We start from the raw sequence: 25,571 nt of genomic DNA on the forward strand, positions 1-25,571 counted from the left end.
TTTTAATTCCTTCATGGTCAGAAAACATATTTTGTATGATTTTAAGTCTTTTAAATTTGGTGAGGTCTCATTTAGATCCAGGATATTGTCCATCTCGGTGAATGTTCAGTGTGTACTTGAGAAGAATGTCTATTCTCTTGTTCAGTGGAGTGTTTTATAAATGCCAATTAGATACTGTTGGTTGACCTTGTTGTTCAGTTCTTCTATATCCTTATTTATTTTCTGGTTACCAAGAAAGAGGTAGGTTACCAAGAGAGGAGTCTCGAAGTCTCAAACTCTAATTGGGGATTTACTCATTTTTCCTTTTAGTTGTTTGTATTTCACGTATTTTGAAGCTCTATTGTAGGATTGCTGTGTCTTAGTATCATTATTATATGATGCCCCTTTTTTCCTGACAATTTTTTTTTAATTTTTATTTTTTTAGAGATGGATTTTCACTCTGTCACCCAGACTGAAGTGCAGTGGCGCCATCATAGCTCACTGCAGCCTGGAACTCCTAGGCTCAAATGATCCTCCCACATCAGCCCCAAAGAAGTTGAAATTCCAGGCATGAGGCACTGCACCAGGCCCTGATAATGTTTCTTCCACTGAAGTCAGCTTTGTCTAATATTAATATAGCCATTCTAGCTTTGTTTTTATCAGTGTTAGAATCGTATTCTTTTCCTTCTAATCTACATATGTCCTTACCTTTTACTATTTTCTTTTTTTTTTTTAAGAGACAAGGTCTCACTTTGTCACCCAGGCTGGAGTACAGTGGCATGATCATAGCTCACTGTAACCTCTAACTCGTGGCCTCAAGCGATCGTCCCACCTTGGCCTCCCAAAGGGCTGGGATTACAGGCATGAGCTGCCACACCCGGCCCTTTTACTATTTTTTTAACAGCTTTATTGAGATATAATTCACATACTATATTATTCACCCATTTAAAGTCTACAATTCAATGATTTTTCATATATTTACAGTTATGCAACCATCATCACAATCAATTTTAGAATTTTCCATTACCTCCCAGAAGAAGCCCTGTGCCCATTAGCTGTCATCCCCCAACCGCCCTATACTATCCCCTCACACCCAGCCCTAGGCAACCACTAATCTACTTTCTTTCGTTGTAGATTTCCCCATTCTGGGCATTCCATAGAGAGTATTATACAGTGTGTGCTCTTTTGTGTCTGGCTGCTTTCACTTAGCATAACATTTTCAAAGGTTCATCATGTTGTAGAATGAGTCAGTACTGCATTCCTTTTTATGCCTGAATGTTCTGTCATATGGATATACCACATTTTATTTATCCGTTCATCAGTTGATGGACATTCGGGTTGCTTTCACTTTGGGGCTATCATGAATAATGCTGCTATGAACATTTCTGTACAAATTTTTGTGTGGACATATGTTTTAATTTCTTTTGGGAGTAGAACTAACAGGTCATATGGTAACTCTGTGTTTAACTTTTTCAGGAACTGCCAGACTTTTGCAAAGCAGCTGCATCATTTTGTAATTCCCACCAGCAATGTATGAAGCTTCCAATTTCTTCACATCCTCACCAGTACTTGTTATTGTCTGTCATTAGTTACAGCAATCCTAGCAGATGTAAAGTGATATCTCATTATGGTTTTTATTTGCATTTCCCTCATGACTAGTAATGTTGAGCATTTTTTCATTTTCTTATGGCCATTTCTTCTTAGGAGAATTATCTATTCATGTCCTTTGCCCATTTCTCAACTGGGTTATTTGCCTTTTCATTGTTGAGTTATAAGATTTCTTTATATATTCTTGATTCTAGGCAGTCAGATAAATAATTTGCAAATTTTTTTCCTCATTCTGTGAGTTGTTTCTTTACTTTCTTGAGAGCTCGTTCAGAGGTTTTAGCAGGGGAACACAGATACTCGTATACCCTTGACTGAAGAACAGTTCTCCTCTATCAGGGAGGGTTGTCCTCTTTGACCAAGCCTGCAGCTTCAGGAGGGAAGCGCATGGAGCAGTGAGGGAGGAAGGGGACGCCCACCTAGCCAGCCAGATCAGCCACGTCAACCCTAGGGTGACAGATACCACAGCCATATTGCCCTCACATCCTGTTTATTTTCTTAATGGTGTCTTTTTGAGCATAAAAACTCTTAATTTTGATGAAGTCCAATGTATCTATTTTTTTCTTTGGTTGCTTTTTTTTTTTTTTGAGACAGAGTCTCACTGTGTTGCCCGGGCTAGAGTGCTGTGGCGTCAGCCTAGCTCACAGCAACCTCAAACTCCTGGGCTCAAGCGATCCTCCTGCCTCACCCTCCCGAGTAGCTGGGACTACAGGCACGCGCCACCATGCCCAGCTAATTTTTTCTATATATTTTTAGTTGTCCAATTAATTTCTTTCTAATTTTGGTAGAGACGGGGTCTCGCTCTTGCTCAGGCTGGTTTCGAACTCCTGAGCTCAAACAATCCGCCCGCCTCGGCCTCCCAGAGAGCTAGGATTACAGGCATGAGCCACCGCGCCCGGCCCACTGTGCTTCTTGATTTGTAAGTTTTTATCTTTTTTCAAGTTTACTGACTCTATCCTTTGTTATTTCCATTCTATTATTGCACCCACCCAGTGGATTTTAAATTTTGGTTATTTATCAGTTCTAAAATTTCCATTTTCTTCCCCTTTATATCTTCTGTTTCTTACCTGATAATTTCTGTCTTCATTTTAAGAATGTTCAATACTTTTTGAAGGCTGATTATAAATAGCTGCTTTAAAGTCTGTATCTGATCATTCCAATATGTGAGTCATCTCAGTGTGGGCATCTGTTGATTATTTTTTCTTCCATGTTGAGATTTTCCTGGTTTTCATACTCTGAATTATTTTGGATTATATCTTGGATATTTTGAATATTATATTGAGACTTTGGACCTTGTTTAAATCCTAAAATAGAATGTTGATTGTTTAAAGCATTTGCACTACTAGTCAGATTAGTCCTGTGCCTCCACTGGTCAGCCTGGGACCTGTGGTCAATCTGGGACCTGGACCACATGCACAGCTCCGCAGCAAGCCCACAAATTCACATGTCACTCTGTTGGGTCACTCAACCATTTCCCTCTCTACTCTCCCTGACACTGGACAGTTCCCTGGGGCCTCCCTTCTAAGACCTCCAGCCAGAAATCTGAGGCTTTCTCTTCCCTGCCCTGCTGCACACTTCCTCCAGCTGCATCTGGGGCCCAGTGCAGGAGGGCAGGAGAGGAGCCCCAGCAGGTGGTTGTCCCATATTCTTGGGGCCATGGCTCCTCCAGTTAGAGGGTAGGGCTTCCCTCTCAAGTTTCAGGTGCCTGCCTGGCAGATGCTGCTGTCACTGTCACTGCTGCCACCTCGGTGTGATTGCCCAGGAGCTGGGATGGGGAAGAAAGAAAAAAGTGAGGAGGATTCTTTCAGCTTTCTGATCTGTAGGGACTTCATTTCTTGTTTCCTGGACACACATTCTCCTGGAGCCCTTTTCGTCCCCACTTGGTACACTTCAGGTTTCAAGCTGCCTTTGTGTCCAGGCTGGGCCATATTGGAAGAAAAAAATGGTGACCGCCCCTCTGTTCCATGGAACTTTGAATCTGATCTCCTTTGGGCTGCCCCTGTGTCTGTCCAGGACTGATGGTGGTCAGTGGGAGAGACCGTCCTGTTGACTCAGCAGCCCTCCTCACCGCCCACAGTGCCACACCTTTCTGCATGGAGGCCCCGAGGGCAGGGCCTTGCTTTTCCCGCTGCTGTGCCCATTCTGGAAAGCCCTTGCACACCAGAGAAGCAAAGAGCTAAGCCAGAGCTAAGGCTCAGAAGCTGGGGCTCAGTTCCCCAGCCCCGAGCTCTTCCTTGGGCTCCCCCTGCCTTCTCAATACTCCTCGCTGGGTCAGCAGTGAGGCCGGCATCTCCCCAGTCTCGGGGCTCCCTGCCGCCCCTTCTGCACCCAGCCCAGGCTGAGCAGCCTTGTTCTCACCTGACCCAAAGCTGTCAACCTCCCCCAGGGCATTCAGCTTCTACTCCTGCCGCTACACAGCTGCCAGTGATTTTTAAAATATGACCATGCTTCAAACTCTCCAGTGACCACTATCAGGACACAAAGCCCACCTCTATGCCATGCACCCCTGATGGCCACCACCCACAGGCCCTTTGCTGCTTCCGGGCTTTGGTTTTTGCTGGCCCTCTGCTGGAATGCTCTCCTCGTAGGACTCATCACAGCTGAGTCCTTTGCATTCTGTTTCTACTCAAATGTCACCTCAGAGGGACAGTCCCTGGCCTCAATAAGTATAGATTTGTAGCAGTGAGAACTGCCTGTGGCACTGCTAGGGGGGTGGGTTCCATCTGCCAGCCTTGGGGTCTCCCCAGCCCACAGGAAGTTCTCCCAACTCTGCCCACTGGGACTCTCGTGCCAGCCTTGGGGTGCAGAGCCTCAGCTTCGTGGGCCCCAAACAGGGAGCCTCTCCCCAGCTGGGCCAGTAAGGATGGGAGGGAGACGTGTTGAGGGTGTCTTGCACTTTCAGGTCCAGGTCTCAGAGTGGTGGCCAGCCCCTCTGCTGGCCTCCCACCTGCCCTCTCCTGTTATCAGAAGCATGACAGGTGAGGGTGAGGCCACTGGGGTAGGGAGGGAGGAGGAGGGAGGCCCTGGACGGGACCTATGCCCAGGGGTCTGGCCAGGGCCCCCTCATGAGGGCCGCAGCTGCAACCCCACTCCGCATCATCTCCTCCCACCTGTGCTCCAGTGGCTCTTGTCCCCAGCCTAAATGCAGAAGTCCTCGGCCTAGACTTGACTCCACGCCACCCTGCCCCACCCCCTTCAGCCTATGTTCGGGCATGACTGCTAAGCCGAGCATGTCCCTAACAATCAGTACCTGTGATGCTCCTTAGACCCGTCCCCAGAATGTGGGAGGGCCCCTCGGGGACTTGAATCTTGGATTTCTTTTTGTCAAGGTGGTTTCAGCTGGGAGGAATGAGCATGGCTTAGGCAAGAACAGGTAGGGTGAGAGTCTGTGGCAGGTGTGGACAAGAACTTGACGAAGGGACCCCAAAGAAAAGGGGACCCTTTCCTCTTGGATGTCCCAGAAACCCAGCTCAGCTCCAGTGCCTTACCCATATTGCTGCCTGATAGCCTCTCCCGCGAGGCCGGACCTTTCTCCCCAAAGCCTTGGTCTGCTGCTCTGTCCCAGCCTGGCTGCCAGTCACAGGCTCCTGCAGGGCCCAGCCTGTGGGCAGGGCTGGAGCAGACAGAGCCTGCCAGGGAGCCAGGGAGGGAGTCAGGATGTCTGAGGAAGGCCTCCACCAATACACAGCCCTCTACTCCAGGTCGAGCAGAGCAAAACCACTGGGGGACCCTCCTGGCAACTCACATGTATGCATGTGCACACACAACATACATGCATTGCAGACAATGAATACATGCACATGCACTTACGTGGATACAACACAGACACAATGCAGAGACACACGAGTACACGTGTGCACATAGCACAGGTGTGTGGTGTATACATGCACACATACACATGTGCACACATGCAACATATGTGCGTGTGTGGACACACAACATAGACCTACACACATGCCTATGTGTCACACACCCCTTGGCTTCCCTTAACGCACTAGTTTCCTTAGTGAGATGCAGGCTTGTCCCCAGTCGTGTTGAATGACCAGGAGAAAGGGGTTGGGATTTTTTGTGCCCGTCTGAGCAGGGAAGAGCTGATGCGGCCACCGAGAGTGGCGACCTAAAGGAGTCTGCCCCTGGAGAGCCCCCTGCTCCTGTTCCTGCTGCCCCTGCCTTCCCCAGCCCTGCTCAGCAGCCCCATCCAGCCCGAGCTCTGGGCTGGTTATGGACGTGCCACCTGAACCCAGGCCAGGGGCTATTTTAGGTACAGCTCCTTGGCCAGCAGCCCCCTCTACCAGCAGCTCTTCTTCTGGCCACCTGCCGCCTGTCAGGCCTGGAATGCTGATTGGCAGTTGGCAGGGGTGGGGGCTAGGGAGAGACTGTTATAAAGCTGGGGGTGCCAGAGAGTAGCTGTCCCCGTCCAGAGTCCCCGTGGTCCCTGCTGCCATCATGGCCACCCACCACCGCCTTGTGATGGTCCGGCACGGCGAGAGCACATGGAACCAGGAAAACCGTTTCTGCGGCTGGTTCGATGCAGAGCTGAGTGAGAAGGGGGCCGAGGAGGCCAAGCGGGGAGCCAAAGCCATCAAGGACGCCAAGATGGAGTTTGACATCTGCTACACATCAGTGCTGAAGCGGGCCATCCGCACCCTCTGGGCCATCCTGGACGGCACGGACCAGATGTGGCTGCCCGTGATACGCACCTGGCGTCTCAATGAGCGGCACTACGGGGGCCTCACGGGCCTCAACAAGGCAGAGACAGCTGCCAAACATGGGGAGGAGCAGGTGAAGATCTGGAGGCGCTCCTTCGACATCCCACCGCCCCCCATGGATGAGAAGCACCCCTACTACAACTCCATCAGCAAGGTGGGCTGCCACAGGGAGGCTGCAGGGTTGCGAGCCGGGGTGGGGGGCCAGCAGCGTCTGGCGAGGGAACAGCAGTTTCCTGTGTCCCCCAGGAACGGCGGTACGCAGGCCTGAAGCCCGGGGAGCTGCCCACCTGCGAGAGCCTCAAGGACACCATCGCCCGGGCCCTGCCCTTCTGGAACGAGGAGATTGCTCCGCAGATCAAGGCCGGCAAGAGAGTGCTCATCGCGGCCCACGGGAACAGCCTGCGGGGCATCGTCAAGCACTTGGAAGGTGAGGCCCATCCTTGGAAGGGGAAGGGGTGTGCGGGTGGACGCAGCAGGGTCGACAGCCCTGACTTCTTATTTTAGCAAAAGTTCCCACTGCCTGACTGAGGCAGCCTTCCAGATACGGGGTTTTCAAACTGTCCACTGACCGGGGGAAGGTTGAGAAACCATTTTAAAAAGTTTTGTGAAGCTTTTGCTTCATTTCTGTGTGGGACACCATGTCCATGCTTCCTTCTGCAGGCTGTGGGTGAAAAGTCTGCACAGCACTGACCGCCCCCACCCTTGGGCCTGCCTCCCCTGGGAGGCAGCTAGCCGTGGTCAGAGGTGGGGCTGGTTCCGAGGGTGGAATCTTGCCTAAGGACACCCAGCCAGGAAAAAGAGAGGCCCCACCTCAAAGCATCTGCCCCCAGATCCTGGTTTACAGTGGGATCCTGGACAAGCCACTTCAGCTGCTGGGGCGGCAGGAGCTCCCTGGCTCCTCCTGGTACTGCCTCTTGATGTGGGGCTAGAACCCCTGCACACACCCCCACCATCCTCCTCCCCACAGCCTCTCCGGGAAAAGGCAAGACCAGTCAAAAGAGGGGTACAGTGCTATAGAGTGGCCAGATGCCCCGACTAAAAAGCAAGGGCTGAGAAATGGGCCTGGGGCAACAGCACGGGGAGGCCCCACCACAGCGCCTGGCCCCTCCACCCGCTAGGATCCTCAGACGCCAGGGCAGTCTAAGTTTAGCATCTGAATGACCTTCAGGTTTTGCTGGGATCCTAGAACAGCAAGAAGGAGCAGGGTGTGCCCCAAACCTCTTGCTCCTGAGGGCTGATGGGAAGCCAGCCAGCCCCGAGTCTGCCAGCTCTACCCACAGACACCTGGCACTGGCCCTGCCGCCTCTCCCTTCTGGGGGCTTCACTAGCCCCATGTACCTCTCACAGCCTGGGCTGGGGGAAGGGGATGCACCACGATGAATGCAATGGGATTTCTCTGGGAATCAGGGTGTCCCTCACTTCCCAGAGAATATCCTCCTAAGCCCTTCTGCACAGAGGGGGTGGGGTGGTGTGAACACGAAAGGTCGAGCTGCTATTCCCAGCACAGGGGCTGCAGGAGGCTGGCAGGATCAGGTTTCGACCCAGCATGGCCTCCCCAGCTCCTCGGCAGGCCTGTCTCCCTGTCCCTCCTCCAGCCCCGTTCCTCACTCCTCTGCTCAGGTCTAGAATTGAGGACAGCCTGGAAACCAAATGGCTGTTTTTCCTAACCCTCAACTTCAGTCTGGCCAGGGTTCGCCCTGGACTGAGGAGTTCGGGGATGGCACCACCTCAAGTCACAGCCATTCAGGCAGGGACAGTCTCCGTTTGATTTACCACTGGCTATTTCTTAGGCTCTTGGCCCAACTCAGTTTTGCCTTGACCAGTTGGTACATTTCTGTGGCTTCACTCTCAGGGCTGGGAGGGCTGATGCCAGGTGGACGGGCTCTGCAGCCCATAAAGATCACAGCATCGGCTGCACGGACAGGCTGGGGGCAAAGGGGCTAAGGACGCCTGTTCCTCCTGTCCAGGGATGTCGGACCAGGCTATCATGGAGCTCAACCTGCCCACGGGGATCCCCATTGTGTACGAGCTGGACCAGGCACTGAAGCCCACCAAGCCCATGCAGTTCCTGGGTGACGAGGAGACTGTGCGGAAGGCCATGGAGGCTGTGGCTGCCCAGGGCAAGGCCAAGTGAGGGGTGGGCTTTGGCAATAAAGGCACCTCTCCCACTGCCTGGAGTCAAGTGTGGCCAGGCATGCCAGGGTCTCGGGCTGGCTCCACAGGCCTGGCCTCTGGGGCCTGCCCTGCTCACCCCCACCATTAGCTGCAGGGACTAGGGGTACAGCTATCCCCCCAAGCCCACGTCACCAGGGGGGCAGGAACCCAGTGCCCATCCCTAGTCATCAGGCAGCTGAGCCAGGGCTGCAACCCCCCAGAAACCTGCACTCTGGACAAGCCCCTGGGGTGACCCTGAAGCTTCAGAGCCATTTGGTAACCACGCTCTAGAATCAGTGTGCTTGGGGCCACTTAGAGAGAAGAGGCCAAGAGACCCAGCCTCCCTGTGGGGAGCAAGGACCACAGCCAGGACACCACTTCTCTGTCAGCTTCCTTCAAAGGATGGGTGCTCCTCTGCTGTCCCTGTAGCCCCCGGGGTGGCACCTTGAGCCCCACATCCTAGATGGGACGGACAAGCCCACAGGGGGTCTCAAAGCCAGCAACACTCCAGACTCATGGGGCTTCCACAGCCTGGGAGGATTGTGGCGGGGCTGCCATCGCCATGGGAAAGAGACCAGGAAGCCCTGGTAAGAAAAGCGAGAGGCCTAAAGGGGGCAGGAAAGATGGGAGGAGGGGTTGGGCTCAGCCACCACCTGGGGCCAGCACACACTTCACCCCAGGCTGCTGGCAGGTGAGGCTGGGAGTTGAGCGTGTCTGCCTAGCACTTCCCAGGCACAAGAGGGACCCTAATTCCCCAGACGCTCGGTGGATGCCAGGCGCCTCACTCCATATCCGCGCACTGTCCCTCATGGGCAGAGGCTCCCCGAGGCAGGTAGCAGGGCAGCCCTCGGCCCCCTCCCAGAGGAACTGGAACAAAGGAAGGCTCCAGCTCCAGTCACATTGTAACGTTTCTGCCTCTTCCTGGTAGCTCATCCTCGGCTCATGGGGCTGAGGGTGCGTGTGCACACACACGTGTGTACGCCCTAGGCACGGAGCAGGCGGACACCCAGGCAGGGGTGTTTCCATTTGGGGGCATCCAGGCTATACCAGGGCAGCTCAGAGCTGGGAGCCCGTGTGAACCAGACTGGCAATTCTTAGTCCAAACGCAGACTGTTCAGAGACACAGATGGGCTGGGACAGAAAACAGCGGGCAGACAACAGGCAAAGGCCACTCTGTGTTACTTTTCCTGAAGCCAGAGGCAGCCGAGGTGCACACCGGGGCAGCAGTGAGGAGCCACATGGAAGAGCACATTGTGTCTGTTGTTTTCACATACCCAGAGATGGGAGTTTGGTTGTCCCCATCCCCACTTCCCACAGCCTAGGCAGAGGGACGGAGAAATGGAGCGGGGAGCACCAAGCGGGCTCCAGTAAGATGACTTCCCTGCTACCAAAACCGTCACGATCCACTCTGACTTTCGTCACAAACTCTGCTAAAGCAATTCTCTAAGTTCACTGTTTCCAAGGGTCATTCTGAACAGCCACCACCCCTTACAAGCATGAGAAAAAGAAAAAAGGCAAATGTAGAAGGCAGCCTGGAGCCTCCAGACGCCCCTGCTCAGAACTCCTGTCCCCAGCTTGGCAGCAGACACTCGAGGTCACAGGGGGGCTGGACACAGGCGGCGCTTGGCTCAATATCCTGTTGGGGTCAAGGGCCAGGCTGCCTGGGAGGGCCTGGGAGGCTGCAGGAAGGATGTCTGGGAATCACCAGGTAATTGCTGCGTTTGGAGTGACAGGCTGAGCCACCCAAGCCAGGGGGAGCCCCGAGGCCCCATCTTCATTAGGGACCCCATTCCTGAAAGAGTGCCGAACCTAACTCTCAGGCCTCCTCTTCCAGGAATAAGGAAGCCATGTCTGAAAGGGAAGGGAAGGACAGGCCCCCAGCCTCACTCGATGAGCTCCACGTAGTTGGCAGGGAACATGCCAAAGTGGCCATCTGGCCCATAGCCACGCCACCAGCCTTCGTCGATCACCTCGATGCCTGTGATGAGGTTCTCAGGGTCAAAGGAGATCTCTGTGTCATCGGCTGAAAGAAGGTCAAACCCAGTTGCTGCATCAGTGGCTCCCTCCCACAACCCGACCCCTGAGCCCCGCGTGCTCAGGCAGCCCCCAGCAGACCTCACTGCATTCCGCTTCCTCCTCGGAAACATCCCTCTGCCATTCCACTAAGCCTCTGCCTAAGTGGAGCAGCACCAATGACCACTGCAGGGGTGACCACACCCCCAGGGTACACCTTCCCACAGAATTCCCGCAAAAGGCTGCAGTAGATGCCACCCACCAGCCTGCTCCGTGGAGAGCCTCAGTCCTCTTCCCCAAGACCTCCACCCAGGGATGCCCGGGGAACCAGCGTCCAGGCCTGGCCCACCTCCCCGGTCAGACCTCCAGGTTCTACAAGGATAGCAACTGGGATTCAAACATAGGGAGGCCTCAGCTGTGTGGGTTGGATGCTCCAGTGCCAGTCATCAACACGCCAGAGGTGCTTCCACCCCTAAATGCACCTCCCACTTTCCTGTCTTCTTGGTGCCATCCTCCAACATAGCCCCAGATCCTCTTGTCTCCTAACCTGGGGACCCTGTGGTCTGTGGCAGCCAGACTGGGACACCTTACCTGCCTGGTAGTCGTACAGGGCCCGGGCACAGAGCCCTTGCCCACTGAGTCCCTGGCCCTGCATGTGATGGTCGATATGCCCAGAGCCAGCACCTTGCTGCTGCACCTGACCAGGGATAAGAAGATGTTACCCCAGACTCAGCCTTGACACTGGATCCCTGCTTCGTGTGGCTCAGGTCAAGATGGGAGGACATGGAGGGAAAGCGGTCTGTGGGCTCAGGGGCTGCTGCTGTCCCTGTCCCATCCCTGGGTACAGAAGTCACAGAACAGTTGCAAATCCCCAGCCATGGGCCACAAGGTGCTCTCCCCACCCAGCATCTCCCATAGAGTGGCATTTGCCCAGATGACTTATGGCACAGGGCTGCTCCAAAAATTAATCAAGATAATTCACATGTGCTTTAAAGCCCGTAGCATGCCCCAGAAAACGCAGGCATAGCATGATCAGTGTTCCTGAGTGTGCAGCCCCTCCATGGTCCCACCTCTACTGCAGGGGACTCACCAGTGGGGGCTCCTCATAGAAGTTCTCCTGCTCCGGGGGCTCCTCATACACGGCCTCCTCTTCCGCCTGCACCAGATGTGGAGGAGTGCTGGGTGCCGGCTCCTCGCAGACATCTGCACCAGGGAACACAGTAGGTCTGACTCCCACACATCCCCCTTCTCCACCATCGCTCCCCTCCAGGGTCCCCATGGGGTGACAAGTGTCATACCTGCCCTGGGCCTTGAGATAGTGGGAGTTGGCTCTCTGCTGAAGGGGGTCTCTGGTTGGGTGAGCTGCTTCTGCAGGAAGGGGCTCCGCAGCTTGCCTGCAAACCCAGGCAAACAACACATGACACCACTTCAGAAACACCACCTGGTATGTACACACACACCCTTGGTGTGCTCAAAGCAGGCCCCTGGGTCTTATCCCAGCTTGCACAGCCACAGAGACCCAGTGCTGTGTGGTGAGCTGGTAGACAGCGCAGCTCTGTGTCCCTTGGGGGCCAAAGTGGTGACCAGCACAGTCACTGACAAGGTCAAGGGCAGGAGGGGATACCTGGGCCCCAGGAGTCCCTCCTCTTTGCTCACTCATCCCTGCCACCCTCTGATACATCTTTCGCTAGCCTCGGGGGTGCCCTACATTGGCCCCCAGGGTCCCTCTCAGCCTGCCCCTGCCTTGTGGCCAGGCCCAGAGGAAGGTCTCACCTGGCTGAGGGCTGGAGACGGAGGTGGTAGACATGGCCCTCTCCTTCTGCTTGAAAATCTCCCTCGCATGTGTGGCCTGCTGACTGGCAGACTTCTAGGGGGAGCACATGTTGACTCCGACAATGGGCGATAACCTCCAATGCCCCTCCCCGGACGGCAGCCCTCAAAGGTGAGTGTGGGACCAGGAAGCAAAACACAGAAGCCAGGAGGCTCACAGGGATTCTCTTGGGACCAGGCTTCGGTCCATGCCAGAGGCTTCTGCCCTTGGCTTCCCTCTCTATTACCACCTCTGAGGTGCCCAGATTTCAATCTTCCCCAGCTGGCAACAGGGCAGCCTCTGCTCAGGTCTGGGCTGAGCCCTCAACCTGAGATCAGAAACTGCACGTGCGACTGTGACAGGCCCAAAGGAGAAGGGCATCCACATCCTACCTGCTCCTCTCTGTTCCGTGAAACCACTTCTTGCTGCTGCTCATACGTCCTGCTGGGAAGGGTGGGGGTGAAGGCACATACCCCTTGGTCATCCTTGCCTCCGTAGATGAGTGAGTGTTGGGACTGGGCCCCCACCTACCTCCCCACCTCCGGCTTACCTCTGAGGGCCACCCTGCTCCTGATAGCGCTGCTCCCGGGACGCGGCCTCACGCAGCTCCCGCTCCCGGCGCTCCTGCTCCAGCTGCCGCTGTGCCTCCTCGGCCCGCCGCTTCTCCTCCAGCCGGCGGTTCTCCTCCTCCTTCTACAGAGACAGCCTCCAGCTGAGCCCCATTGTGCCCCTTGGCCTCACCCCTGCCCAGGCCTGGGTCCCACACGCATGAGGTCAAGGGTGGGTGCCAGAGCCAGTCACTTGCCAGCCTTGTGACTTAACTCATCTAACGCCTTAGTCTGACCATCTGTACATGGGTGCCAAGGAAACCAGATGCTACGTGAGCTACATGAGGAAAACTGAGACATAGCGAGTGGTACTGTCTTCCATGTGCCTGGCACGCCCTGGGCAGCACTCACCTCAGCTTTGGCCCAGAAGCTGTCTTTGCCAACTCTTTTGATCTCAGATACAGCATTGGTTTTCTGGTACACAGAGCCCTGTGGGGAACAGAGCACTGACTAGAGACCCAGGTCCAGGGTGGAAGGTCAGGCCCACAGGCACCAAAGGTAGGGAGAATTTACTAGACTCTCGAGAGTGCAGGGGAGAGCTGCTTGGACTGGACCCGGCAGAGGCAGTGGATCCTTGTCCAGTGACCCTGGAGGAAACAAACACCAAGATGACCTGAAAGTGGCCCAGGAAATTGCCCCAACCGGGACACTGAGTCCCAGACGACACTGGAGGATCTCTGGTGGCACCTGGCCCTCATGAATGGGGGCCAGGGCAGAAAAGGCCCCTGCGATCCCACCTGCAGACTCCTGGACAATGAGCAGTTATGAGGCAGGCTCCAGGGGCCACTCCCAGAAGCTGACTAGCATAACAGCGTCCACAGGAATCACCGCTGACGCCAAATGCACGTCTGAGGACGCAGTTCCTGGCCATCAGCACCAGGGCCGCAGGCCCACAGGTGTCTCCCCGCAACTCAGAGGGGCCTGCTCTGATTTTAGGCTCTGTCCTGATGCCACCTGGAATTCCTCCACAGCAGCTACCTCCAGGGGCTTCCCAGGACGTGTTGGTGCATGGCCTTGAGGGCAGCTAGAATGTCAGAGCCATGCATCCCTGCAGAGCCCCCACGCTGACCACACAGAGCAGGCTCCAGAACGGCTAGTCCAACTACCAGGTAGGGTCAGAGGGCCACTCCTGCTCATCTGTCAGTGGGCACTCACATCTTGGGAGTTAACACCAGAGGCAGCCAGGCAGGCAGGGGCCCAGCCAGCCCAGATGCTGGGAACTGCACACTCCTGGCCCCCTGCTGGTGGGCCCTGAGCAACAAGAGGGAAGGCAATGGGCGGGCAGCACTCACCACTGGGGCCTGCGGCCCCGTGTCCTGGAAGCGGCCACTCTCTCTGTGGAAGCTGTAATTGGCACCAGAGGCCTTGGCTACCTTCTCCATGATGCACTCAGGCTCCACGTCCTCCTCAGCCCGTGCGTTGATGGTCACATGGGCCCCCTGTGACGGGAGCAGTACTTGACTTGGGCTTTGGAAGGCCAGGAGTAGATGGGCCAAACTCCTGTCAGTCTGCACAGCACAGGCCACCACTGCACAAAGGACTGGGGTCAGGGGACCAGAAGGCACCAGTCTGGCTGCTGGGAACCAAGGCTTGAGTTCCCCTCAAGGGCTCAAATAACTTGGAGCAAACCCCCTCAAACCCATCCCATCGTTTGTGAGGCCCTTGCCTCCACTGTGCTGTCCAGCAGTTCGTTCTTTAGGTGCCGTACACCCCCTGCTGCAGATCAGCAGATGGCTCAGGAATGATGTGCATGAAAAGCCTTCCTTCTAATCAATGAAAACTAACTTTAAATGCCATCTGGAAACCATAAAAGACCCTGAATAGCCAAAGCAAACCTGAGCAAAAAGAACAAAGCTGGAGGCGTCACACTACCTGATTTCAAATTATCCTATTATACAAAGCTACAGTAACCAAAACTGCATGGTACTGGCATAAAAACAGACACACAGACCAATAGAACAGAAGAGAGAAGCTAGAAATAAATCCATACATTATAGAAAACTCATTTTTGACAAAGGCACCAAGAACATACATTGGGGAAAGGACAGTCTTTTTAATAAATGGTGCTGGAAAACTGGTATCTATTTGCAGAAGATGAAACTAGATCCCTACCTTTCACCACAGACAAAAATCAACTCAAAATGGATTAAATACTTTAACGTAAGACTTGAAACTGAAACTCCCAAAAGAAAATATTGGGGAAACACTAGAGGACATTGGTCTGGGCAAAGACTTTTTTGAGTAAGACCTCAAAGCACAGGCAACAAAAGCAAAAATACACAAACGGGATCACATCAAGCTAAAAAGCTTCTGCACAGCAAAGGAAACAATCAACAAGGTGACAGACAACATACAGAATGGGAGAAAATATCTGCAAACTATTCATCTGACAAGGGACTAATAACCAGACTATATAAGGAAATCAAACAACTCAACAGAAAATATCAAACAATATGATTTTAAAAAGGGCAAAAGACCTAAATAGACATTTCTGAAAAGACATACAAATGGCCATAAACTATGTGAGAAAAAAAATGCTCAACATCACTACATCAGGGAAATGCAAATCAAAACTATAATGAGGTATCATCTCACTCCGGTTAAAATGGTTATTAAAAGACAAAAAATTAAAATTGCCAGTGAGGATGTAGATAAAGGGCAATTTTTTTTTTTTTTTTTTTTTAAAGACATAGTCTCGCTCTGTTGCCTAGACTACAGTGGCGTCATCACAGCTCATGCAACCTCAAAATTCCTGGGCTCAAGCGATCCTCCTGCCCCAGCCTCCTGAGTATCTGGGACGACAGGCGTGTGCAAACAGGCCAGCTAATTTTTCTATTTTTTTGTAGAGACAGGGTCTCGAGCGTGCTCAGGCTGGTCTCAAACTCCTGGTCTCAAGCAATCCTCTCACCTTGGCCTCCTAAAGTGCCAGGATTACAGGTGTGAGCCACCGTACCTAGCCAGGGGAACTTTTATATGCTGTTAGTGGGAATGTAAATTAGTATGGCCATTATGGAAAATGGTATGAAGCTTCCTCAAAAACTAAAAATAGAACTACCACATGATCCAGCAATCCCACTGCTGGGTATATATCCAAAAGAAATCAGTATATCAAAGAGATACCTGCACACCCATGTTTGCTGAGCACTATTCACAATAGCCAAGATATGGAGTCAACCAAAACGTCCATCAATGGATGAATAGATAAAGAAATTGTGGTACACATACACAATGGAACACTATTTGGCCATAAAAATGAAATCCTGTCATTTGCAGTAACATGGATGGAACTGGAGGTCATTATGTTAAGTGAAATAGCCAGGCACAGAAAGACAAATATCACATGTTCTCACTTATATGTGGGAGCTAAAAAAAGTGGATCTCATGGAGGTAGAGAATAGAATGGTGACTACCATACGCTGGGAAGGGAAAGGCGAAGAATGATGAAGAGAAGTTGGTTAGTGAGTACAAAAATACAGTTACATATAAAGAATAAGTTCTAGTTTGAGCATTTGATAGTATAGTAGGGAAATTATAGTTAATAATAATTTGTGTATTTCAAAATAGCAAAAGAAAAATGTTGCAATGTTCCCAACACAAAGATAAATGTTCGAGGTGACAAATATGCTAATTACCTTGATTTGATCATTGCACATTGTACACAGGTATCAAAATATCACATGTACCCCCAAAATATATACAACTATTATATGTCATTTTTTTTAAATTCTGAAAAAAAACTAGCATCTGGAAACAAGCACATTTTCTACAAAAGGGGAGCCATTGATTTCTTCCTGAGAAGTGACATCCATGACCTGATTCACTGGGTATACAGGTTGAGTATCCCTAATCCTAAAATCTGAAATCTGAAATTCTCTAGCGAACATTTCCTTTCAGTATCATGTCAGTACTCAAGAAGTTTCAGATTCTGGAGTATTCTAGATTTTGGATTTTTGGATTAGGGATGCTGAACCGTTAAGTATATAATGCAAATATTCCAAATATCCCAAATCTGAAACCCTTCTGGTCCTAAGCATTTCCGATAAACGATACTCAAGCTGTATACCCATTAAGCTTGGGATCTTCTCTTTCAGCTCCTAGATGGAGAAACTGAGGTATATCTGAAGAAATGTCAGAACCAGAAATCAAAGTCCTGAGTCTCCTTGCCAGTAACCAAAGAAATGCAAAAAGTCACCTGACAGGTGAACAATAAATCCCTTTGAAACAAATGTTTTTAAATTTAAAAAAGGTTCTATTATAGGACTGACACGAATACATGCAGAAATGGACTGGAAAGGAACGCATCAAAGGGAATGCGCATATTAAGGTGGCGGGCACAAGCAACTCTCCCCTTCCTCCAAATCCTCACAACACCGCTAAGCTGTTTAGAGGGATCATAAAGCAAAATGGAACCCAGGGCCCAGCGTTCCCAGTGGACCGGCTCAGCATGGTCCTTCATCATGCCCTGCTGACGCCGGCCGGCAGGTGGCGCTGGCCACAGTCCGACCACCCTTGCACTTGCCGACTGAGAGTGCAGAAGCCTCTGGTCATGCCCTAAAAGCCAGACAGAGCATCAGTCGTTGAGCACATGTCGGATTCCAGCTCTGCTCCCCCCTCACTCACACCCAGGAACCTGGGGGAGCTCAAGGTGCGAGGCCTGTCCTAAGTGGAGCGGGTCTCGCCGGGCCTCACCTTCAGGAAGTTGGCCATCGTGCTGACGTGGCTGGCGCAGGCTCCCTTCCGCACATCGTTCACGCCCTCGCCAGTCTGCAACACAAGCACGTCCAGCATGACCTTAGGTCTCCCCAAAACCCACTTCCCTCCCCTGGGGACCCAGCAGCTTCCCTATGTTCCAGAAAAGAGGAAACAGCAACCCCCACAGCAGAAGCCATTCTTCTGTGTCACACAGGCAAGGTAAGTCCCCACACCTCTAAGGGGCTTACGGACGCTCCCTGGGCAACATGGCCATCAGCTTCGACTGTGGGGGGTGCTTCCTGAGTTTTCCTTGTCCCCCTAAGGGGTTCTATTCTGCGGGAGCCCCTGTCCCATACTCCAGGTTCCTGAACATTCCCCTAAAGCCTTCTACTCCATCAGAACAACTACCCTGAAGGGGATGGGGCCAGAATTTCCCAACACTGCTTTTACTCCATTTTGCAGGACTAATTCTGGGCTTGGACGGTTAATTCTGCATAGCAAGGCCACAGTCATTCTTTGGGCTGCAACAAATTAACTGTCTATTCTGTTCATTCACCAGCTCTGAGCTGTTCTGTTGATCTACAAAGTTGTACCCGTAAAACACTCCACTCCTGAAGTCAAGTCAGAGCAGCAAAGACAATGTTGTTTTCTGGGTCACACTAGATGAGACAAGTTCCACATACCCAGTTGATGAGGACAAACTTGGGCAGGCCAGAGTTGGGGTCCTTCACTCTGCAGAAGCCGTACATCACCTTCCCACTGTTGAGCTCCTCCACCATCTCCTCCAGGCCGCCCTCTGCCACAGAGTCATGAGGAGGGTCAGAGGCAGCCCTGGCACTCCCTGCTGGCCCTGGCCCCTGGTCAAACAGGAAGGGAACTCGAGCTGCCCTAAACCAGGGCTTCTCACCCCCACCTGCATCAGAATCTTCCTGGGGACACATTTAAAATCAGATGCATGGGCCCTACCCCCACTAAACTGAGTTACGAGAGCTAGGTGGGACCCATGAGTCTGCAATTCTGACAAACACCTCAGGTGGTATTTTTACCCACGCTAATTTAAAAACCACTCCTCTAAAGCCACAAGGTGACTCTGGAAATTAAAAAATGTCACTTCCACTGCAAATCAGCCACCAGACTTCCAAAAGGAGGATCTCTATGCCAATTTTATTGTTGCCTGGACCCCACAAAGGGCCACAAAACAGTAAGGCCCATTGAGTCACCCCTGCTTGTACCTGTGCCCCCTCAGACTCCAGGGCCACCCAGATGCTTGGACCAGATGGAACGTCCTGCAGCTGCATAACTGGCTCAGACCTCACAGACTCTTAGACAGAGGAAGGGGTGATGGGGGCCCAGGAGTCGGCTGCCCTAAACCATTCTCCCCTGCCACTGAGGCTTAGCCCCCATCTTTCCCAGGTTATAGGGAGGAGGAACTGATCAGGTTTTTAGTTATAGGGCTCCACAGAACCTGGGGCAGTCGAGTCCCCACTCTGGAGACAGCAACCTGCTGCATTTGCAGCAGAGCCCTGTTCTGTGTCACTGGGGATGACAACAGGAAACTCAGGTTGCTGATGCCTGCAACTCCCAGTCACCTGCTGCATCACCTGAGTCTATCGTTCAATGGCTATCCATCTAGAGAGAGGAAGCCTCAGGGAGAAGAGGTTGTAAGAGGAAGGGGCTTTCTACCAATAACGGTCACCAAATGGTGGAGAACACGCTGCAAGCACTCACTGAACAGTGAAGCCATGTCTAGCTCAGGACAGAGGGGTCAGGCGAGCTCCAGAGGCAGAGGAGCGAGCTGGCCTTGAGGATGCAGAGCAGTCAGGGATATCAGCTGAGGGGTCCACGGGTCACACCCCACTGCTGCTGGCCCAGCCTACTCCAACAGCCTCTGCCCAATGCTGGCCAACAGACTGTCCTTCCCTGCAGAGACTCCCATAGAAGCCTTCCCTATGACCATCTGCACTGGCAATGCCTCTCCCCAGTGAGGGTGGGGCCCCTGCGTACACTTGGCTCATGGCCAGGGCAGGACAAAAGCAGAGGAGCATGTGTCTGTGGGCCTTCTCCTCTGCCAGCACGAGCCCTGGGACTGGCGTCCTCCCAGCTGCAGCTCCCTGGACACAGATTGCCCATGCGCTGGAGAGGGCCAGCCTGTTTTCCCTCTCGGCTCTCCCAAACTAGACACAGAGAAAGTGCCGCCCTCCACCCCCAGCAGAGAAAGTCAAGGAAGAATATCTTCATTTACAAATATCTGAAGCCTGCCAGAAGCAGCCAGTGAGCACTGGACGCCTCACACTATTCGGTGGACTAAGATAGCCAAGGGCTCTGGCCCCTCGTCTTGCCTGCTGCTGGTGCACATTTCAACCAGCTGAGCCAGGGAACCCCCAGTGGAGGTGAAGTAGGGTGGGTGTGCAGGAGGCAGGCCTGGGCCTATTCCCCACCCTCAGTGGGAGAAAGTGTCACTGCAGTTGAGCCGCATGCAGGGGATACCTGCGCGCCAAGTCCTTTTCCTTCCTCTGCGATAGCTGAAATGCCAGCCAGGAAGGACTGCTGACAGTCACGACCCTCTTTTTTGCACACCTCACCTTTCCGCCTTCTGTTGTCCCTGAGAGCCCATTTGGGGTCATACTCACCCCCCGTGCCAGCCACGCGGATGTCATTGCTGTTGCCTTCATAGGTAAAGAGAGCCCTGAAACAAAACACAAGTGGGCTCTGTAGCTGGCACCTTGGGTTCCGCCTGCCCTCATCACACCTACCATGGCTTCCCACCACACACCAAAGAGCCTGGCCTGACAGGACACCGTGGGCCAACACAGGCCCATTCCCACTCTGCTGACCTGCTGGGCAGGTTCTCAGGAGGCTGCTGTGTAGTCTTCTCAGCTCTAAAGCTGGGACAATGCTGGCCTGATTGACCACGGGGCTTGATGAGAGGGGAAAAGCCATGGAGACGGGGGCATATATCTACTGCAAGGTAAATACGACGTGTGCAGTTTTACAATGACTTTCTACACATTGATGTGTGAAATACTCACCTGGCCTCCAGATATATGGATTTGAAAAGACAAAACATACCTACATATTCCCAAACCCAGACCACCCAAAAGGAGAAGCAATGAGAAATACACACATCAGGCTCCATGGAAGGCTGCCCACCACGCATGTGTGTGTCTGCCCCGGCTCCCGTAAAGCCTGTCCGGTGGGGCGGCGGGTCCTTCTGGGCTTGAGACCGTCCAGCAAACACGGATTTTACAGGTTGTGTTCAGCATCAGAAACCGCAGGGGCAATGACACAACATGAAGTCACACAGTTAAAACTAGGGACCCGTCAAGCCCCTCGTGGGTCTGTGGGCAAATCTATCTATTGGAGCCTTATCTTTCCCTGGGTGACACCTGGACCATGCCTTGCTTCTCCTGTAAGACTTATTATTCATAAGAACTCAGGAAAAGATTCTGACTTTTAAACTTGTGCCCCAGAGTTATTGAGGAAATACAGTAAATTTCATTAAATCTAGGCACGGATGGTCCCTGGACCAGAACAAAGGTTACTAAAGGAGAATATTCTGGAAGAGGTGGTCTCCTGGAAATAAGCTGTGTGTGGGCTTCCCTGTAGTACACATGGAGCCAGCTGTCAGCACCAACCCTGTGGCAGTTCAACAACCCCAGCAGTGCTGGTGGACACGGGGTAAGGGCACTGACCCATAAGACTGCAAGTCAAAGGTCCAGTGTTTCCTGTTTCCCCAGGCGCTGGAGCACAGGCCTGCTAAGGCAGGCCAGATCGAAGCTCCAGGGATAAACAGTCGGATGAGAACCAAATCAGCTTCGACTTGGCTTCCCCAGACCCCTGCCAATGCCACCTGGCAGGGATGCCTATGCCTGAGAAAGACGGAAGAAATGAGACCCAGGCCCAGTGGATCTGCCTGGTAGGGGAGGAGACAGGCCACCAGGAAGAGCCACTTCCCACCAGGAGAGGCTACAGAAGGTGAAAAACACTGAGAGAGAAACACTCAGAGAAAAGGGACTAAAGAAAAGACCACAGAGAAACAAGGAGAAAGATTTGGGAGGTGGTGCACTGTCAGCCTGAGCTGGTAGAGCTCTCTGGAAGAAAGAAGCCCATTCCTCTTGATGGTCACAAAGCTGCCAGAAGACAGGGAACTGGCACGAGCAACAGGGAACAGAAGATGGCAGCTCGACCCAGCTCTCGTAAGAAGGGATCCAGCAGCTAATAAGAGCCAAGCTTGGTACCTGCCCCTAACCCTCCAACTTCATCTCCCAACCCCCACATCCTAGGTTACAGTCTAAGCCACTTACAAGAATGTTCCCAGTTCAAAGGCTCATTCCCACATTTGCTTAGAGTTCTGTCCTTCTTTCGAAGCATGAAAAAACACAGTGCCCTGGCCTGTGCACAGCAAGAAAGTATATAATAGTAAGCACCTTATGGGAGAGGGGAGGAGGGGATGGGTAAATTCACACCTAAATGAGTGCGATAGCCATGATCTGGGAGGGGCAAGCTTGTAGCTCTGAATTGGGTGGTGCAAATGCAATAGGTGTAATCCAAATGTTTGTACCCCCTTAAAAATTATGAAATTAAGCAGACACAGGAGGTGACACATGAGCCACTTGCAAACAAACCACACCAAGATGGGGGCAGGAGAGCTGATGTGTGGCTCCTTACCCCATCTGGCCTCAGGGCCTGGCCCAGTGCCCCAGCTCATTGTGTGAAACATTTTATGACCCACCAAACTGGAGATCACCTCTTCTTCCTGTAATATTCTCTGCTACTTTTTCTTTATGACTCTCAGTCCAACCTTTTTTAAAAAAAAAAAAATAGAGACAGGGTCTCATTCTGTCACCCAGGCTGGAACTCCTGGCCTCAAGTGAATCTCCCAAATCCTCAAAGTGCTGGGATTACAGGTGTGAGCCACCACGCCTGGTGCGCAGTCCATCCTTCATCTGACCATGTACTACACATAACCACCCTGAACCAGGCACTGAGGACAGAGACAGGGCCCACCTGACCCCTTCTAGTGAAGAGATAAAGGTAACAAGAAAACCCATGAGGGTTTCTGGCATGTGACTGAGGCAAGTCAATCAGGGATATGGGAAAACACGACTACAGCCAGGGAGCAGGGATCAAGGTAGGCCTGAGAAGGCAACCTTGGAGCAGAGAAGTGACGACATGGAAGAAGTGTGCTCCCACAAGAGGAAGCAGCAAGAGCAGGGGCTCTGAAGAGGAACTGCTTGCAAATTTGAGGAACAGAAATACAGCCAGGGAGTGGTAGTAAACAGGTATGGCCAGTATGACAAGAGGGAGGAGTGGCAGGATCTGGGTCACGTGCAGCAAGGAGTCTGGGCTTTCTTCAAGGTGCAACAGGAAGCCACTGCAGAGTTATAGGCACAAAAGTGACATGGTCAAGATATTTTCTCAGCTAGTGAGAAGGGACCTGCCACATAGTTGTTGAGTAACTACCTGAATGGCTGTAACAATGAGGGTGGGGGCCAGGGGTTCATGCTGAACAGTACAACCCACAGTGCTAAGGAGCCTGGGGTTTGGTGAGGGGCAGGGGTATGGCTGTCTGGGATGAGTGGTGAGTTGGGTGGGTTCTGACTGGGTGAGAGGACAGAGGAAGGTCAGCACCCTCTTGAAGGACAGAGAGTAGGTGGGGTGGGTAAGTGCCAGACCAGGGGTGGTAACAGAAAGCTTTGATAAAGCCCAAGGAAAGGCTAGAAACATGAGAGGCCTGAAGCAGGAAGCCCAAACTGCCAGGTGGGCTGCAAGGCATCATCCCCAAAGCAGTGATAGTTCCTGAGAAGACTGAGGATGAAGAGAGACCCAGAAAGGAGATTGATTAAGAGGGCTAGAAGTCTCCTAGGTAAGTCAGTAAGGGGAAGCCTCGTGATCAAGAGCATGTAAAGGAGCAAAATCCCTAATTGGGCAGGGCTGGAGAGGGGCAGAGATTCTTCTGGGTTCCAAAGCCAGGTGGCATCATATGGATCTGAAAATGGGGCACTCAGTGAGGAGATACTTTTCACAGGGTTTGAAGTAACAAGAGGGGTCTAAGGGCCCTCTGAGAATCACAAACAGGAATAGGAGAGAGGCAGAACAGACAGATGATATCTAGAAACTCTCCTGAGAAAAATAACAGCAACTGACATGTGGGTGAATTTCCTGAGGGATGATCAGTAGAGAAGGCAGAGAAATCCTACCAAGGAAGTTACAAGATATCCTTCCTGAGGTAGATGCCTCCCAAACAGAGGATATGCTGTTTGGCACAAGTACCATCTGGGGCACCCGTGGTGACTTGGCCCCAGACCTGACAGAAGAGACTCTGCAGACCCAGGCAACCAGTGTTCTGAAGCTCTTTCCCTTATGGCTTGTGGCTGAAGGAAAGGCAAAGCTACAATGTCCTCAGTGTCCCAACGGTGCCACTGTATGAAAAGCACTCTGTGCTGGGCACCAGGGAAGTGCAGAGGAGATGAGAAAATGAGACAAGTGGAGATGGCCCCTACACAAGGGGCAGACTTAGACAGGAGGGCCTCAGTGCTGACCACAGGGTGGCCTCCCCATGTCTCAGCCTCTAAGGTCCAGTTTCTATTCCCCAAGGTTGGTCATCTTAGCCCATCATTCTCAGCATATTTCTCAGAACTGGAAGTGCTCAAAACTGGTCAGAGAAAATAGTTTAAGTAAATGGGAAAGTGATAGAGAACTACCATATATGGCTGTGCATACTCGCAGACCGGAGAGCTAACCCTGTGTGGGGGTTGCCCCGGGTTATCCCAGACACTTCGGATCCAGGTTTCCAGTACTGTAAAGCCCCATCAACTGCAAGATGAGATCTACCACTGACAGCCTAGTGGGTGGTGGAGGGACGATGAGACCTGTGTCCAAATGAACAGCCAGCATCCTACTTTCACACATCTTCCCATGGCTCAGGCAGAGAAAGGAGTACTCTTCTTGGAAGTTCTGAAGTTCGCATTCACAGAGAACCAGGGACCCAGACCCCTGACCTCAGTGTCTGAAGCCTCGCATTGCCAGCCAGGCTGACAGACCTTTCTCAAAGGCCCATCCCTGAACACAGCGTTTGGAAGAAACTGGGCGTGGCTTTCGCCTTCTGAGGAGGGCTGTGCAGGACCCCTTATTCCAGGGAAGTCCCGGAGCTGGAAAGAAGAGACTGGTGAAGCCGGCACGCACAACCAGGCCGAGAACACAACATGGAAACCCGCGGAGCCGACACCGGGTGGCCAGAAGCAGGGGGAGGGGCTGGAGACTCCCTGGGTCCCCCCAAGACGGGTTTTAACCTGTCCATGCCCGGCAAGGCAAAGGGTGACGAGGGTGGGACAGCACCCTTGCTGCGGTGTGAGGCGGGCAGACTGGTTGAGCACTGGACCACCTGCGGCGGCGCCACTTGGCGCTCGCACTCCCAATCTCCCCCGCCCCCAGCTCGCCCGGACAGACCCTCCCCCCGAGAAGGCCCCCGGCCCGCCCTCCGACCCGCCTCGCCGCCCACCAGTCGGTCGGGGACTTCTCGGTGACCACCCGCCCGTAGGCCTCCTGCAGCGCCGGCCCGTTCCGGCTCAGGTTCGCCGCCATGGCCCGCCCCGCAGTCTCCTCGCCGCCGCTGCCGCTTCCGGGCCAGGCAGCCCCTGACAGCCGAAAGCCTCGCCTCCGACTACCGGAAGCCCCGCCCCGCCGGCAGGAAGCGGAAGTGGCGGAGCCAGCTGAGTCCGCGGGTCCCGGCTGCGCGTCGGAACTGCGGTTTGCGGGTCCTCACTAGAGAAACGAGGAAGGGCGTGGCCTTCTGCTCGCCCGTGGGGCGGGATGGTGGGGCCTGGTCCCACCCAGATGGCAGCTCACCTTTGGGGGCCTGATCGAGGGAACCCAGTACAACTCCCTAGTAGCTGCTGTCAGAGCACCGTGTACATTCTTTTCTAATTCTTGTCACAGTTAATGCACTTGTTTGAGAGATCTTGGATTCACCACAGTCTCGCTCCAGACGGGATGTTCCGA

The 25,571-nt window shown here is 53.0% G+C and overlaps 2 protein-coding genes across 3 annotated transcripts; one reads left to right on the plus strand and one right to left on the minus strand.

The window, feature by feature from the left end:
• Nucleotides 1-5,992: 5,992 nt before the first annotated feature.
• On the plus strand, nucleotides 5,993-8,461 carry PGAM2 (phosphoglycerate mutase 2 (muscle)). Its single transcript, XM_012646923.1, has 3 exons — nucleotides 5,993-6,447; nucleotides 6,540-6,720; nucleotides 8,261-8,461. Exons 1-3 carry the CDS (start codon nucleotides 6,031-6,033, stop codon nucleotides 8,425-8,427), a joined length of 765 nt encoding a protein of 254 aa, XP_012502377.1. The 5' UTR covers nucleotides 5,993-6,030; the 3' UTR covers nucleotides 8,428-8,461.
• Nucleotides 8,462-9,544: 1,083 nt separating this feature from the next.
• DBNL (drebrin-like) lies at nucleotides 9,545-25,239 on the minus strand. 2 transcript variants are annotated; one of them, XM_012646925.1, is made up of 13 exons: nucleotides 25,072-25,239; nucleotides 20,201-20,256; nucleotides 18,254-18,366; nucleotides 17,568-17,642; nucleotides 14,171-14,317; nucleotides 13,230-13,307; nucleotides 12,821-12,963; nucleotides 12,663-12,714; nucleotides 12,234-12,327; nucleotides 11,759-11,854; nucleotides 11,551-11,663; nucleotides 11,052-11,157; nucleotides 9,545-10,470 (listed from the first exon to the last, which is right to left on the minus strand). In XM_012646925.1, exons 1-13 carry the CDS (start codon nucleotides 25,152-25,154, stop codon nucleotides 10,331-10,333), a joined length of 1,296 nt encoding a protein of 431 aa, XP_012502379.1. In that variant the 5' UTR covers nucleotides 25,155-25,239; the 3' UTR covers nucleotides 9,545-10,330. The 2 variants fall into 2 exon arrangements, with proteins under 2 accessions (XP_012502379.1, XP_012502380.1); XM_012646926.1 differs by having other exon boundaries at nucleotides 9,619-10,470; nucleotides 12,663-12,711.
• Nucleotides 25,240-25,571: the final 332 nt, after the last annotated feature.

The sequence above is a fragment of the Propithecus coquereli genome, unplaced genomic scaffold (assembly GCF_000956105.1).
Source record: "Propithecus coquereli isolate 6110/MARCELLA unplaced genomic scaffold, Pcoq_1.0 Scaffold252, whole genome shotgun sequence".
NCBI classification, from domain to species: domain Eukaryota; kingdom Metazoa; phylum Chordata; class Mammalia; order Primates; family Indriidae; genus Propithecus; species Propithecus coquereli.

Bases quoted from the DNA above. Each gene is read 5' to 3' on its own strand.
- PGAM2 (XM_012646923.1), top strand. From the start codon at position 6,031: ATGGCCACCCACCACCGCCTTGTGATGGTCCGGCACGGCGAGAGCACA. The intron at 6,448-6,539 runs GTGGGCTGCCAC...TGTGTCCCCCAG, and splicing joins ACTACAACTCCATCAGCAAG to GAACGGCGGTACGCAGGCCT. The intron at 6,721-8,260 runs GTGAGGCCCATC...CCTCCTGTCCAG, and splicing joins CATCGTCAAGCACTTGGAAG to GGATGTCGGACCAGGCTATC.
- DBNL (XM_012646925.1), bottom strand. From the start codon at position 25,154: ATGGCGGCGAACCTGAGCCGGAACGGGCCGGCGCTGCAGGAGGCCTAC. The intron at 14,318-17,567 runs GTGAGGCCCGGC...CTCCCGTCACAG, and splicing joins CGATGGCCAACTTCCTGAAG to GGGGCCCATGTGACCATCAA. The intron at 11,664-11,758 runs GTATGACACTTG...TCCCTGGTGCAG, and splicing joins TATCTCAAGGCCCAGGGCAG to ATGTCTGCGAGGAGCCGGCA.